The 17,045-nt window shown below is 31.8% G+C and overlaps 1 protein-coding gene and 1 pseudogene across 1 annotated transcript; both read left to right on the forward strand.

Annotated features, from left to right (window-relative positions):
• The first annotated feature begins 248 nt into the window (after positions 1–248).
• On the forward strand, positions 249–1,331 carry LOC131624755 (transcription factor bHLH118-like; annotated as a pseudogene).
• A 9,133-nt stretch (positions 1,332–10,464) lies between these two features.
• Positions 10,465–13,841, forward strand: LOC131624756 (transcription factor bHLH118-like). The gene is made up of 3 exons (XM_058895674.1): positions 10,465–10,878; positions 10,964–11,275; positions 11,377–13,841. The coding sequence occupies exons 1-3, from the start codon at positions 10,546–10,548 to the stop codon at positions 11,455–11,457; spliced, it is 726 nt and encodes a 241-aa protein (XP_058751657.1). The 5' UTR covers positions 10,465–10,545; the 3' UTR covers positions 11,458–13,841.
• The last annotated feature ends 3,204 nt before the right edge of the window (positions 13,842–17,045 follow it).

Here is a 17,045-nt window from a genome sequence, read left to right on the forward strand (position 1 = left end):
ATATATATATATATATATATATATATATATATATATATATATATATATATATATATATATATATATATATATTTGGCTTTAATAGTTAAACGTTCACTTCTTTCTTTTTATTTTTTAACATATATCACTTTCACTTTTCATTGGTAAATGGGGTTTATATACGAGAGAATCTTTGCTTTGTATTATTATACTTATAACCAAGGCCCTCACTATCCCCTTTAATTAACATATCTTACCCCTAAACCCAATCTCCTTTGCCAATAATTTGGGAAGTCTTTGAGCTGACCAAACCAATATGTTTCCTTTACAACGATGCAATGAACTGGGAGTCCCCTTATCTAATAGTCTCAACTACCACCCACAAAATCACAATATCTCCCAAGATTTGATTCTTCATGATTGTGATTATATGTTGTTGATTTTTCACATAAAAAATTGTGTAGCAGCCGGCCACCAAAGAAATTATTTTATACACCAGCAGATCACACCACAAATCATGATAGTAATCATAATCCTATCAAAGACAATAAGAAGAAAATGATTCATAAGGAGATTGAGAAGCAAAGGAGACAAGAAATGACTACCCTTCATGCTTCCCTTAGATCCCTTCTGCCTCTTGAATTCATCAAGGTAAAGTATTATATCTATTTTAATAATTAAAGTTTTCTAGGTTATTGTTTTCTAGAATAACTTAATTTAGGGTTACTCTTCTTTGTATTTCTGTATCAGGGAAAGCGTTCTATATCTGATCAAATGAATGAGGGAGTGAATTATATAAACCACTTGAAGAAGAATATAAAAGAACTAACTGAAAAAAGGGATAAACTCAAAAGTCATGCGTCATGTAGTTTCAGTATTCACTAGAATGATAGAACTGTGAGAATTGAAATTAGTACTATAGAAGAAGGGGTACCACTATCTAAGTTGCTGGAACAACTTCTGAAAGAGGGACTTGATGTTGTTAGCTGCTTTTCAATTCAAGTCAACGGCAGATTACTCCACAGTATGCAGTGTGAGGTATACATACAGTAACAGAATATAGATTATATATTGTTGATTTTTTTTTTTTTAATTTGTCAAAACTTTAATATAACATTTTGAATTTTCTCTTTGATTTGATGATTCACAGGTTATTGATTCCAAGAGTGTAGTAGATCTATCTGAGCTAAGAAGGAAATTTTCCATAATGAATCCATCATTTAGTTGTTGTTCTGATTAAATGCAATCTGTATTCTTATTTACACTAATTAATATATTTATATTTTTCCCTAAATACTTGTAATATATTATATGTAGAGTGAGTTTGCTTGTGTGTATGTAAATATTGAATTTCTTTGATCCCTTTCAGGATTTTTTTTCTTATTGTCTTTCTCAATTTTGTCAAGTTTAGCATGAGGAATGTTTGTTTTTTCTGAATACGTATGGCTTCTTCTATTACAGTATTCTCCTCATTCATGAATAACCTTGCGGCAGCTTATCATGTTGCAACAAAGTTAAGCGCTCACCTCTCATGTCATTACCATTCATGCAGCTTTTTCCTTTGGATTAATAGGTTGATATTTCTATCTTGAGTTCAAACCCTTTCTTGTCTTATGCATTCTAAACACTCTTCGTGCATTTTAAACACACTACTACAAATAATATTATTTTTTATGTCAACACTTTCACTTCATCCAGCAAAATTTTTTTTATAATTCATGGATGTGGCATATTTTATCTTATTTTTATTAAAATATCATTTATTCCCTCGGTCTGAGTAGATAATCGAAGAGAGAACTAATTCAAAAAACATACTTCGAATTCAAGCAACGGTAGTTTATGTTTTTATTTTCTTAAAAACAGTGTCTTTTTTTATTTAAAAATTAAAAGATCTATTCCTTCGATTTTTCTACTATTTGAGATGTTAAATACGCATATTTAACTTTAAAACATTCGTTCATTAAGTTTTACCCTAAACATAACTCATATATAGGCTCTGTTTGATAAGATATATTTTCGAGCTTATAGTTTATGTCTTATGTCTTATAAGCTCATATGATAATTTAGATCCGTTTGGTAACGGTGTTTTCATCACGAGCTTATAGCTTATTTTACTAGCTTATAGCTTATTTTCCAGACGCTATGGCTCTGTTTGGTAATACATGTTTTCGAGCTTATAGCTTATGTCTTATGTCTTATAAGCTCGTATGATAATTTAGAACCGTTTGGTAACGGTCTTTTCATCACGAGCTTATAGCTTATTTTACTAGCTTATAGCATATTTTTCAGACGCTATTTCAAATAGCGTTTTATCTTATGTCTTATAGCTTATTGTTTTTTCTTCCTTTTTTATCCTTATTATTTTAATTAAAATCCATTTTTAACCTTATAATTTATTTTAATTTAAAATAAAATAATTATATATTAAATATCTTTTATGTCATTTTACAATTATAAGTTAATTGAACCGCTAATTTTACGAAACACTTCAATTAACTTATAAGCTATCAGTCTCAATCATCTGCTATAAGCTATAAGCCACCAGTCATCAGCCATCAGTCATAAGCTATAAGCTATCAGCTAGCTTATCAGTCAACCGCTATTTTTACCAAACAGAGTCTATCTCAAATAGCGTTTTACCTTATGTCTTATAACTTATTACTTTTTCTTCCTTTTTTATCCTTATTATTTCAATTAAAATCCATTTTTAACCCTTATAATTTATTTTAATTTAAAATAAAATAATTATATATTAAATATCTTCTTTGTCATTTTACATTTATAAGTTAATTGAACCGCTAATTTTATCAAACACTTCAATGAGCTTATAAGCTATCAGTCTCAACCATCCGCTATAAGCTATAAGTCATCAGCCATCAGCCATCAGTCATAAGCTATAAGCTATCAGCTAGCTTATCAGTCAACCGCTATTTTTACCAAACAGACCCATAGAAACTCCAAACTAGTAAACATCATTTTTTTGGATAAATGGTAAGACAGAAAAATCTTTAAGATTTTTTAATTAGTTAAGAAATCTTTAAGGGTTCTTCTAACACCAACCTTTAAACAAAACATTTTTCTGTTCTTGTAATCTATCTCACATAATGTTGTTGTTGTTGTTGTTGTTGTTCCTGCTTCCACCTATTACAAGGCCATTGTTATATTTTGGAATAACTTTCCAATATTGTCGGTCAAAGAAAACGTTTTATAATTTATAGCTTTCATCGGCTAACAACATTGAGAAATTCAGTCTTAATCATACTGATAATATATTGCAAGCAAGATCTCAAAAAAAAATTGTTTTGAATAAAATCTTTTGTTTGAATATTGCAACACACAGAAAAAATTGATGAATGGTAAAAAATTAAAAAGAAAACAATACATGTTACTTTACATTTTTTTCATTCACCATTTTTTGTAATATAAGTAATATATTACCTCGGTAGATTTAGACACCAAGTTGAAAAATTCCCTATTTTATTTTAAAAACTAAATAACATTGGTTTTATGTAAGAACCGAGTGGAAAAATAATCTAGTTTTGTTTCAAAGAATTCTTGTCATCCATTTATAAAGTAACAACACTCAACATATTGCCAACACATCAATCCACAAGAAACTCTATAAATTCAATCAGAATGCGAACACCATCATAATATATATATATATATATATATATATATATATATATATATATATATATATATATATATATATATATATATATATATATATATATATATATATATATATATATATATATATATATATATATATATATATATATATATATATATCTTAGACGCTGTGTTGTAAAATCCATTTACTGATAATATATTGCAAGCAAAATCTTAAAAAAATTGTTTTGAATAAAATCTTTTGTTTGAATATTGCAACACACATAGAAATTGATGAATGGTAAAAAATTTAAAAAGAAAACAATACATGTTACTTTACATTTTTTTTCATTCACCATTTTTTGTAATATAAGTAATATATTACCTCGGTGGATTTAGACACCTAGTTGGAAAATTCCCTATTTTATTTTTAACAATAAATAACATTGGTTTTATGTAAGATCCGAGGGGAAAAATAATCTAGTTTTGTCTCAAAGAAATCTTGTCATCCATTTATAAAGTAACAACACTCAAGATATTGCCAACACATCAATCCACAAGAAACTCTATAAATTCAATCAGAATGCGAACACCACCATAATATATCTTGGACGCTATGTTGTAAAACTCAAACATTAATAATGAAAGTATTTTCTATGAAAATTCTGAAACTTAAAGAAACATGGAAAATATCTTTGTGATGGATTGCAAGAGCAGAAAGAAATTTGGTTTAAGATTAATTTTCTTACATATCTTACCACGATTGGGAGAAAACTTCTACTACGGAAGGTGGTTCACACTACAAGGAATGTGGTCCCTAGCTACGTGAAATAGTGACGTGATTTTCACGTGTGTAAAATAAATCAGTTACGTCGCAACATATTTATAATATTTAAAAATAAAAAGTAACGTTAATCAAGGGGGAGAGTCAGAAAGATTTTTAAAAAAATATTGTGAAGTGTAAAACACGTCGCAACTAAAAAAAAATTGAAAAACAATTGGCGTCAGATAAGCACATGGGGGGAAGTTTGAATTTTTCAAAATTCAGTTGTGACGTGTAAATCACGTCGCAACTTAAAATTGCAAAAACCCAAAAACTTCAATGCCAGAGTTGACTGACAAGGAGCAGGTGGGCTGTAACCGTTGGTTTGTTGCTACGTAAATTTAATTTCGCAATGTGGCGATGTGGAAATCACGTCGCTAAAATGTTTACTTACTTTGCCAAAACGCTTCTTCTTCCCAGCCTTTCTCTCTCTCGTTCCAGAAACCCATTCTCTCAACTCTCAACCCATTCTCCCATTCTCTCAAATTTTACTAAATTTCATCCTCTTCCTTCCCAATTGTAAAATAGTTAAGGTAATATTCAAATCTTTTTTAATTTTATGTTATTTTATTTAATATTTTCATTTTGGTATATTTTATTTCTTTCTGTTTTAAATTTTTTTTTAGGTGTAATATTTGTGATTGAAGGAGCATTTGAAGAAGATATTTGAAGATTGTTAAAAGATTAACAGAGGAAGATAGAGGTATTTTTGCCATTTTATTTTTTTCAGTTTTTTTTTTATTGATGAATGTTAGTTTTGTAGAAAATTAGAGTTGAAGGTTAAAAAAATTGATGATTAGAGCTGAATGTAGATTGTTAAAATAGATTGAAAATTAGAGTTAAATGTTAAAATAGATTGTTAAAAGATTATAGTTTTGTAGAAAATATCTTAACTTTGTGCAGAATTGAATATTGAATTTTGTGGAAAATATCTTGCTTGTAAAATCTTCTGTTAAAACAGATTTTTTGTTAAATATTTTACAATATATAAAATATAGTTATAAATATTATTATAATTTTAAAAACTGAATATATTATATATAAGTTTAAAAAATAAATTATTATAAACAAAATGTTATTAGAAATGAAATATATTATGTATGTATATTTAAAATAAAATAGAATAGAATAGAATTATATTTTATATTTATTAAAAGGAATAATAAGTTTGTTAAGAACAAAATAGTGTGAAGTAGTATTTTTTAAACAACATTTTAAAAGAAGGTTATTACATGGTTATTAAAAAATAATATATTATTTTGTTTTAAAAATGTTTATTATAGTGTGAAGTATTATTTTGTTTTAAAAAAATAATATAATAATATATTGTTTATAGTTGATATAAGTAAATGTTTAATTATTTACTTATAGTTGATATAAGTAAATGTTTAATTATTGTTACTAAAAAGAGAATGATTGGATATATGTGCAGTATGGAATATTATTTGTATTATCGTAGTTTGATGTACGATAGATTGGAACCAGGAAGACGTGCACTTAAACCCAATTTTATAGAAGGAGTTAACGGGTTTATCATGTGGGCGTTTGCTCAAGAATGTTGTTGAAGCGAATGAGGAGTTAGGTATCCCTGTCTTAAATGTGAATGTAGACCTATAATTAGTGACCCAGAGGAAGTGGTCAGGCATTTGTATAGAAGGGGTTTCATAGAAAATTATTGGGTTTGGACGTTTAATGGTGAAAAATTGCCGAGTAATGTAACAGAGACTAGCAGTACGCATGCTTCAAGTAGTCGTCCGCCAATGGAATATGAAGAAAGACCGCCTATTGAATATGAGGAAAAATTTAATCATATCGATGACATGGTTGAGGATGCTTTTGGTGTGAACGTGACCTATGATCAACCTGAAGATTTTGATGGGGAAGAGATGCTGAATGAGGAAGCGCAGAGATTTTATCAGTTGTTGAATGAGATGAATACGCCGTTGTTTGATGGTTCGTCTGACTCAAAATTATCAATGTGTGTGAGATTATTGGCCGCCAAGTCAAATTGGAATGTTGTCGAAGTTGGGCTTAAGAGTAAGAAAGATTGATTGTTGCATTAATGGTTGTATGTTGTTTTATGACAATGAGTTTGGTACTCAAGATGGATTGTTGGAGGAATGTAAATTTTGTATGAGTCCAAGATATAAAGTTCGCAGTAGAGCCATTAACACTAATCAAGATCGTGTAGCAGTAAAGTCCATGTTTTATCTTCCGATAATTCCAAGGTTAAAAAGAATGTTTGTTTCACTGCACAGTGCAAGTCAAATGACATGGCATCATACAAGCAAAACAAGTCCAGGCACTATGCGGCATCCATCTGATGGCGAGACATGGAAACACTTTGATCGAATACATCCTGATTTTGCCGCAGAACCTAGAAATGTCAGGCTTGGATTATGCTCAGATGGTTTTTCTCCTTATGTTCAAGCGTCGGGAAGTGCGTATTCTTGTTGGCCAGTTATTGTAACCCCTTACAACCTCCCTCCCGAGATGCGCATGACAAAACCGTACATGTTTTTGACGTGCGTCATTCCAGGACCTTCGAGTCCAAAAGCCGGAATTGATGTGTATTTACAACCTTTAATTGATGATTTGAAGAGGTTGTGGATTGGTGGAGAATGGACTTATGATATATCACGTAAACAAAACTTTACTATGCGAGCTGCCTTGATGTGGACCATCAACAAATTTCCAGCATATGGCATGTTGTCTGGTTGGGGTACACATGGCAGAATGGGTTGTCCGCATTGTATGAGATACACCAAGGCGTTTACGTTGGATAAAGGGGGGGAAAGCTCGTGGTTTGAATGTCACCGCGGATTTCTACCAAAAAATCATCCGTATAGAAAGAACAAGACAAATTTCATAAAAGACAAACAGGTAACAAATATGCCTCCGCCCCGATTGTCACCAGGTGCTGTATGGGACCAAGTTTGTGGGCTACCAAAAATTACAGATACTGGAAAGGCATGTAGAATTGAAGGATATGGGGTCGATTACAATTGGACAAAAAGAAGTATATTTTGGGACCTTCCATATTGGAAAGATAATTTGTTGCACCATAATCTAGATGTTATGCATATTGAGAAGAACTTTTTTGATAATGTATTTAACACCGTGATGGATGTTAAAGACAAGATGAAAGATAATGAGAAGGCGAGACATGACATGGAAAAATGGTGCAATCGAAAAGAGTTAGAGTTGAAGCCTCAACCAAATGGAAAATTGTTGAAACCGAAGGCTTGTTTCAGTCTGACCTCTCAAGAAGCTAAAGCGGTTTGTCGATGGTTAAAAGAATTGAGAATGCCCGACGGCTATTCTTCAAATTTAGCAAGGTGTGCTGACGCTAATACTGGGAAGTTGCATGGTATGAAAAGTCATGATTGCCATGTTTTTATGGAACAATTGCTACCAATTGCATTCGGTTCTCTACCTAAACATGTGTTTAATCCACTGACTGAAATTAGCCAATTTTTCAGAGATATTTGTGCTTCAGCTTTAAAATTAGACTACATCATTAAGTTGGATCAAAATATTCCAGTCATTCTATGCAAGTTGGAACAAGTATTTCCGCCAGGTTTTTTTGACTCCATGGAACATCTACCTGTGCATCTTGCCTATGAAGCTTATCTTGGAGGACCTGTTCAATATAGGTTGATGTATCCGTTTGAAAGGTTCATGGGTGAATCAAAGCGATCAGTGAAAAATAAGGCTAGAGTTGAAGGATCGATATGTGCACATTACTTGCATCGAGAAACATCACATTTTTGTAGTCACTATTTTAAGCATTTGATGTTAACTCCAAGAATCATTCGAAATCTTGTCAATGTTAGTGAAATCATTCGAAATAGTGACATGAAAATCACGTCGCAAATGAAGATGCTTTTTCTAACCCAACGCTACTACGCCTGCTCTGACTGAAAGTGAATGAATCTCTGGTCCAAATGTTGCGACGTGATTTTCACTTCACTAAATAGTGAAGTGAAAATCACGTCACTAAAAGTTGCCACCTTGCCTCCTGCGGCGTAATTTAACACGTCGCAAATACTGGTTTGTGAAGTGTTTTTTCTATTTGTGGCGTGATTTTCACGTCACTACTGAGCTTTTTTTTTGTAGTGTCATGGTAAAATAAGGCGTGGTTGTATATGCCCTATTTACCACCATGGGCTACCAGCCTTGGTAAAAATACAGTAGCGTGTAACATATCACTATAGTTGTATTAAACAACCGTAGTTAAAGGTTGAGGTCAGGGGTTCGATACCAGCGCTAATAATTTTTTAGATTTCAATACATTTCACCATGGTTCTGTATCCCAACCGTGGTGAAAGACTTAGTGCAAATTTCACTACGGTCCTAGAATCCAATTGTGGTGATATGCTTACTTGAGTTTATTATAACATATGTGAAATGCTTATTTCACCAACTTCCCGCTAAATGTATAATCTTTCTGTTCCATACTCGGAATGTTTATGAGGACGCGACCTGGGATGTATTACGGAGAGAGGTAAGGTGTATTACCTAGCCGAGAACTTGACTTAACCGAGTATTGCATCTCGCCGAGGACTACACCTGGCCGAGTATTGCACCCAGACGAGCTGCAGTGCTAGGCATTAGGGCGCGTGCTAGAGGCATACGAAAAGTCATAGGTATAACTCGGACGTAACGCCTGACTGTTACGGGATAATAAAGAACGTGAAAAACGTCTGTAACCATGAAAGTCCCAGAGACACCTCATAAATGAGACTTTAAGGGACCAATCTGAGGCTATAAAAAGGGACTCCCGACAGAGGAATAAGCAAGACACTTCTCTTGGAACAAAGTACATTGCTCACTGCTTCAAAATCCTCAAAGCTCAACACAATAACAACCATTTTCCCAGCTTCCCTCACCTCTAAGGGCAAGCTCCAATATATCTAATTTTTTGCACAAGAACACTTTCAATTCGAGTTAGAAATCAATTATATGATAAATTAAGTTATATATTAGAAGAACAAGTTACACTACTCAATGTTGTACGAGCTTTTTACAATCCATTATCCGTATTTTTCTATTCACTACTATAAAAAACACATCTAACGTCGGACGCAAAATGCATTTGACGTCGGCTACGAAAGCGAGGTAACGTAGGTTGTCAGGAAAAGCTACCCCTTATTACCTCGGTTATTAAAACACCGATGGGTAAAGTTAACTGCATGTGGTTTCGATTCCCAGCACCAGCATTTTTATTATTTTTAGAACTAGATGGAGAACCACAGCAACACGAACAACGGTAATGGAGAACAACAACAACAACAAGAACCAAATTACTAAGAACAATAATAACATCAATGACATGATTCATTAGGAATCTACAATGTACACACTATTACATCAAATTATGCGTAAGAAGAAGTGAAAGGAATATATATGAGGGGAAAAATAAATTTGAAAAGACAAAGAGATGTAATCATTCAACAGCTCAAGGTAGCTAGTCTACCAGAAGATCTTTCCAACTTCTAAGATAAGAAAACGTGAAGAATTAAAGAAGCAATAATTAGAAGGAAACTTGACATGCGTGAAGTCTTTTGGCTTTTAGACTTTCAAAGATCAGAGAAGAGGAAGAATCAGAAGAATCAATATAAAAGCTAAAAAACTTCATCCAGAAAAATCAGAGAAAAGGAAGAATCAAAATGAGTACTTGTGTTGAAACTTTATCCAAAGAAATCAAAGAAGAGATTCAAATCGTTGAAGACAGATACCTCTGATTCAAGAAGCATTGTGATCACAACCTTCGATTCACTGTGTCACGTCAGCGTAGTGTATGAGAAGCTCCATTCCTCCGTAATTTTTGTAATATATATATATATATATATATATATATATATATATATATATATATATATATATATATATATATATATATATATATATATATATATATATATATATATATATATATATATATATATATTTTGAACATATATGACTTTCACTTTTAATTGGCGAATGGGGATTATATATGGAAGAATCTTTGCTTTATAGTATTATAAACTTACAACCTAGGCCCCTTTAGTTAACATATCTTACCCCAAACCCAATCTCTTCTGCCAATAATTTGGGAAGTCATTGAGCTTACCAAACCAAATATGTTTCCTTTACAACGATGCAATGAACTGGCGATCCCCTTATCTAATAGTCTCAACCACCACCCACCAAATCACAATATCTCCCAAGATTTGATTCTTGATGATTGTGATTATGTTGTTGATTTTTCACATAAAAAATTGTGTAGCAGCCGGCCACCAAAGAAATTATTTTATACACCAGCAGATCACACCACAAATCATGATAGTAATCATAATCCTATCAAAGACAATAAGAAGAAAATGATTCATAAGGAGATTGAGAAGCAAAGGAGACAAGAAATGACTACCCTTCATGCTTCCCTTAGATCCCTTCTCCCTCTTGAATTCATCAAGGTGAATAACTTTTTCTTTTTTATTCAGTAAAGTTTTCTAGGTTTTTCGTACAATAAAAAATTTAGTTTAGGGTTACCTGTTTCAGGGAAAACGTTCTATATCTGATCAAATGAATGAGGGAGTGAATTATATAAACCACTTGAAGAAGGATATAAAACAACTAAGTGAAAAAAGGGATGAACTCAAAAAATATTATAATCTTCAAAGCCTCAAAAGCCATGCATCATGTAGTTTCAGTATCAACAAGAATAATACAACTGTGGGAATTGAAATTAGTACAGAGGAAGGGGTACCACTATCTAAGTTGCTGGAACAACTTCTGAAAGAGGGACTTGATGTTGTTAGCTGCTTTTCAATTCAAGTCAACGGCAGATTACTCCACAGTGCGCAGTGTGAGGTACTAGCAGTTACAGATTATATATTGTTAACGTTTTAATTAGTAAACTCAAAACTTTTTTATAATATTTTGAAATTTCTCTTTGATTTCATGATTGACAGGTTATTGATTCTATGAGTCTAGATCTATCTGAGCTAAGAAGGAAATTTTCCAAAACTAATCCATCATTTAGTTGTTCTTAACATTTTCAATATCTGTCACTGTGGTAGTTGCGGTATGAATTAACACAATTTCTTTTTCATCATAAAAATAGTAAATAACGGTGTCGGCAGTCGGCACCTTCCAATACCGTTTTATCGTGGCCGTTTTCGCGGCAACGACCCTTTTAAAACCTGGATATGTGATTAAATACAATCTGCTGGCTATTTACAGTTATTGATATATTCATATTTGCCCTTTCTAATTGGCTGGTAATATATTATATGTAGAGTGAGTTTTGTTTAGATCCTTCTGATGCTGTGTTTGATATTGAAACTTATATAAATTAGCATTTTTTTCATATTGTTTTTCTTAATTTTGTTAAGTTTAGCGTGAGGAATTTTTTTTTTTTCCTGCAAAGTTTAGTAAGTGAAATGTTAGTGTTGGTATATATAGATTTTTCTATAATGAATCTTATTTGAAACTATTTTTTGTTGCTGTTTCTTAGTTCTTAATCAGTTTTTGTTATATATTTCAACTTTCTCAACACAAAAGTGTACACATAAGAGAGCACACACCCAAGATATTGATTTCTGTAAGGATTAGAATTTGATTGTCTAGGAGTCTTCATATCTTAGATAGAGACTCTCATCTTATCCTTCTCTTAGAATGTTCATTTGCATTGAATTCATACGTATGGCTTGGTCTAAGTCAGCGAGTTTTCTCTTCATCCATGCATAACCTTGCTGCAGCTTATTATCATGTTGCAATAAAGTGAAGCTCTCACCTCTCTCTAGCTTTTTCAGCAAGCAGTCATCATCTCTCATTACCATTCATGCGGCTCTCCTTTGGAACAATAGGTAGATATTTCAATCTTGAGTTCAAACCCTTCCTTGTCTCATGCATTCTAACTAGTCGATCTTCATGCATTTTAAACAGATTCATGCATTTTAGCTTAGCTTTCCTTTTAGTATAGGTTGCATTGCATTGGTTTTCAATCAGTTCCGGCATGTACGCTTTCATCTCACCCAATAAAACACTAAGGTAAAACTCCTAGACGCACAATGTTATTTTTTTTCAAAAAAATATAATCTATTTCCTCTACGTAAATACAAAATCGAGAGATAAAATAATCAGAGTACATGTTTCGAAACACAACAACTGCAGTTTTTATTTTTATTTTCCAGTTTTTGTTTTTATCTCTTTAAAAGTGGTATTTTTTATTTTAGTTTTTATTTAATTATTAAATAATATATTTCATCGATTTCTCTAATATTCGAGGGGTATGATATCCAGATTTTACTATAAAATGATTCATTTATTAAGTTTTACCCTAAAACTAAGTCATGTATACAGCCGCATACTCGTAAACATCATTCTTTGAGATGAATTACAAGATAGAAAAATTCTTTAGTTCTGTATTGTTCTTCTTCTAACACCAATTTTTTACAAATCATTTTTCTATTTTTTGCAATTTATATCACATAATGGTAGGGGTGTTTGCAGGCCGGTTTAATTCGGTGTTAAGAGAATCTGATATTCAAATTGATTAAAACTAAATTGATTGGTTTGAATTGGATTTGCAAATTTTGCGATAAAGCTCAAATCAAACCGACCCGAGAAACAACCGGTTGGTTTGGGTTGGATTGATTGGGTAGATAAAAAATACAACTTTTTTTTAAAAAATAGCTTATTTACATAAATAAATTTTTCATAATAATATTAATAGTGTTCATTTGTAAATATTAGACTAGCAATTTTTCCTTAATAGATTCAAAAATATCTAACAAGAAAAATATCTAACATAAAGACTTTTGAATCTATAACTAGTCACTTGAGTTAGTATGATAATGAATGTGTTTCATAGCTCTATGCTCAATTACCACATTACACTAACAATTTTCTAATAACAAATTAAAATAGCATAACTTATCTACATACGACATTTTACTTTTTTCTTATCGGAGTTAAATGTTTGGTAGTAATTTTCATGATAATTAATTATGGTGGTTTGAGTTGGGTTTGCGGGTAGAAAATTGAAAATCCGACGTCTGAACCAATGGTCATTGAATTTCATTAGTTTGGTTTGGTTTTTGCCCGAACTAAAAAAGTGTCTCACTCAAATATTATGATTTGGTTCAGATTCTAGTTTGGTTCGGATTTACCCGAACTAATGAACACCCCTACATAATGGTGTTATTTTTGTTGTTGTTGTTCTTATTTTCATCTCTTGTCAACAACGTTGAATGGTAAACAAAAAAGCATTGCTATATTTTGGTATTACTTTCCAATGTTGTTAGTCAAAGAAGACATTCTATAATATATTTCTTTCTTCGATTGACAACATTTAGAAATATATTTCCAATATTGTCGGTCAAAGAAAACATTATGTAATATATTGCTTTCTATAATCATAATGCAATGTTGTTGTTTCACAAAACAAGATCGTGAATTTTTTGTTTAGAATATAGCCCTTTATTTGATTATTGCAACACATAAAAAAATTGGGGAATGGTAAAAAATTAAAAAAAATAAACAATACATGTTACTTTCAATTTTTTTCATTCATCATTTTTGTGCAATAGAAATAATATATCACCTCGGTGGATTTAGACACCAAGAGAAAACGTTCCTCTTTTATTTTATTTTCTATTTAAAAAAGAAAAAACCTTTTACCTCAGATTTTTGTCTCAACCGAAGGAAAGGTAATCCAGTTTATTGAGTTTCTTTGTCATCCATACACAAATATTTATCATCTATTTATTAAGTATCAACACTCAAGACACTGCCAGCATATTAATCCACAAGAAACATCAGAGTCATTTAGAACGCTAGCGCCACACTATATATGTGAATCACTAACATTATGAATTGCAAACATTCATTATAAAACATTAGGATTTTTAAAAAATGAAACTAAAAGGAAAGTGGAAACAATAATTGTGGTGGATTGCAAGCGTAGAAAATAGTCTTGGTTGAATGTTTGTGTTCTTTACATAATCTTTTGCCTTTAAACATGATAAATTATTTTCCTTATCTAACCTTTGTTAATTTAGTTTCAGAAACCATTGAGAACATATTACAATATACATATATGCAACAAATTGCAGCATTTGATCTTCACCGAGATTCACAAGGATGATGATGAAGATGTTTCAGGATTCTTCTGCAAAATTGTACTTGAAGGTTTAAACGAAAATAATATAAAATAATGAAAATTTGTATTGATAAAAATTTAATATATATGAAAATTTGTAAACAAATATATATATATATATATATATATATATATATATATCACCTCGGTTATGTGTCTAATCGATAGGTAAAGTTGTGTGTTTTTCTTTAAACGACAAAATTACTATTGTTGGGATTCGAACCCATGTGTATATTACACTTTTCTCTCGTCTCATCAATAATCGTAGGTTAAATTGGAATCTTTTTATGATGCCCTTTGTTATTTCGCCTTATAAATCGAGGTGAAAAAAAGGTTTTTATTGTAGTGATTTTTGCTCGGTTTGTACTAGTAGGAGACATATTTTTTTTGGTTACCGATTAGAAGAGATAGAATAGAAAATTGTTTCAGGTTTGTTCAGTTTAAGGAGGTCTCAAACCTAGGGTTTCTAGAGGTTCAACTAGAAAAGGTTTAGTGTTGGGGAGGGATTAAGCTTAGAGTGAACAAATCTATGTTTGATCATCGAGGTGGTGGGTGGGAGTGTTTCGGCCAAATTTTTGTAGAGTGAAACCTTGGCCAAAACTTGGTAGAGCTAAACCTCGGGTTGTTGCTAGTATTCATATGGTTAGGAGAGAGTCTTCACATAAGAATCTTTATGTGGGAGTAGTTGAAAATGAGGTTGTAGGTGGAGCTCAAGTGAATTCGGTTCTTCCTTCACCTCCCGAGAGATTGATCTCTTTTCCATCTAGATTCCTTGAAGTTGTTCCTTCTTTAGGTAAATTTAGCTTTGCCTTTCCTTCCTTAGTTAGAATCTTCAAATCACGTGAATTTTGAGTTGGTTGGAGATTCCCTTTAAATTAATGGATGTTCACATATTAAAGTTGCTTACATGGGTGATGTTAAAGTCTTGTTTATTTAGGTAATAGATGGAGCTCTTTACGTGTTTCTGGTTAAGGAGATAAAGTTGTGGTCTTTGATCTTTGACTCTGTATTGGAGAGAAGCAGTTCTAAAGCTCGGGATGAGAGATTAGTATGGCTTAGACTTATGGGAGTACCGATTCACTTGTGGGTGAGGAATGCTTTTTGAAACTTGGGAGCATATTTGGAAGAGTGATTATGGTGGACTCTAATACTATAGCTTGGAAGACTTACGCTTTGGGCAGGGTTAGAGTCTTAGTATCCTCACTAGGTGTGATTGGAGGTGGTGTTCGAGTGTTGGTGGAGAGCTCTTATTTTCTTGTTACTTTCTGCGAAGAATATTTTGATAGGGTGGAGTAGGTTTCACTTAACCCTTCAGCTAGTTCTTCAGTATATATAGGATGGTTTTTAAGTGGCCTGGAGTTGGAAGATGTTAGCGTTGAAGATGTGTTTGAAGAAAAATAAGAAGCAGGTGGTCTTATTTAGAAACAAGATGAAGGAGTATTAGTTTTTACGATAGCACTTGGTAGTTTTGTTTACAATTTGATAAGTTCCAAAAATAGAAAAAGTTACACCAGGGGTCCTTTAGGATATTTTATTATAACAGGTTTGTCCTTTAAGATTGTTTCGCTACAAGTCAGTATTTTAAGTTACCTAACATATACACGGTTACCCTTTTTTTAAATTATGTTCCAAAAATGGACAAGTGGCACTAATGTTTTTAAGGTGGCTGTAACGTTGATGACATGGAAATGTTTTTTATTAATCTTTATGTAATCATCCAAAATCACCATCTTCTTCGTGAATCAAAGATGCAAAACTCTTGTTTCTTATTCATCTTCTCCTATTGAGGTCATCTTATCCCTTCACCATCAATGGTTTCATATGATACAAATGGGTCAAATTCAAGTAGTCAGAACTGTGAATCCTTTATTTCGAGTGTAACTCATGGCAAAATCGTACCAACATGTCCTTGTGGAGCTAAAGTAGTGATACGAACAATTAGCAAGAGAGGACCAAACTTTGGGAAGCTCTTTTGGGGCTGCAAATACTTTGTGGTACGTTTATTCCTATATTCTTCTATGTATTTTATGAAGGTGCTAACTATTATATGTTAAAAGAGTGATGGTGCTAATTGTGGCTGCAATTACTTTGAGTGGTATGAAAACGAGTACAATGATGAAGTGCAACATGGAATACAACAGTCTCAATCTTCAAGATGTTCAAAATGTGAGGATAAAGATATATAAATCAATATACTTAGAAGGGCCATTAAGAAGATTCGTGGAGATGATAAGAAGATCCATGGAGATGACAACTATACCAAAGTGATGATCAAAAATATGTTAAAGACGTTGAAGATGGTAGTCTTTGTCATAATGTTTTTAGTTATGTTCTTTGTAGTCTTGATGTTTATTTTGATCAATTAGTGGTGATTATGCATTTTGATTTTTGTTAATGTTATGTAGTAGTGACTTTATTCAATGTTGATGTTTAGTTTGTGTCCGATTTGATGTTCAATTAAGCACTTTTAAATTT

This window comes from Vicia villosa, unplaced genomic scaffold (genome assembly GCF_029867415.1).
Source record: "Vicia villosa cultivar HV-30 ecotype Madison, WI unplaced genomic scaffold, Vvil1.0 ctg.000162F_1_1_1, whole genome shotgun sequence".
Taxonomy (NCBI): Eukaryota; Viridiplantae; Streptophyta; class Magnoliopsida; order Fabales; family Fabaceae; genus Vicia; species Vicia villosa.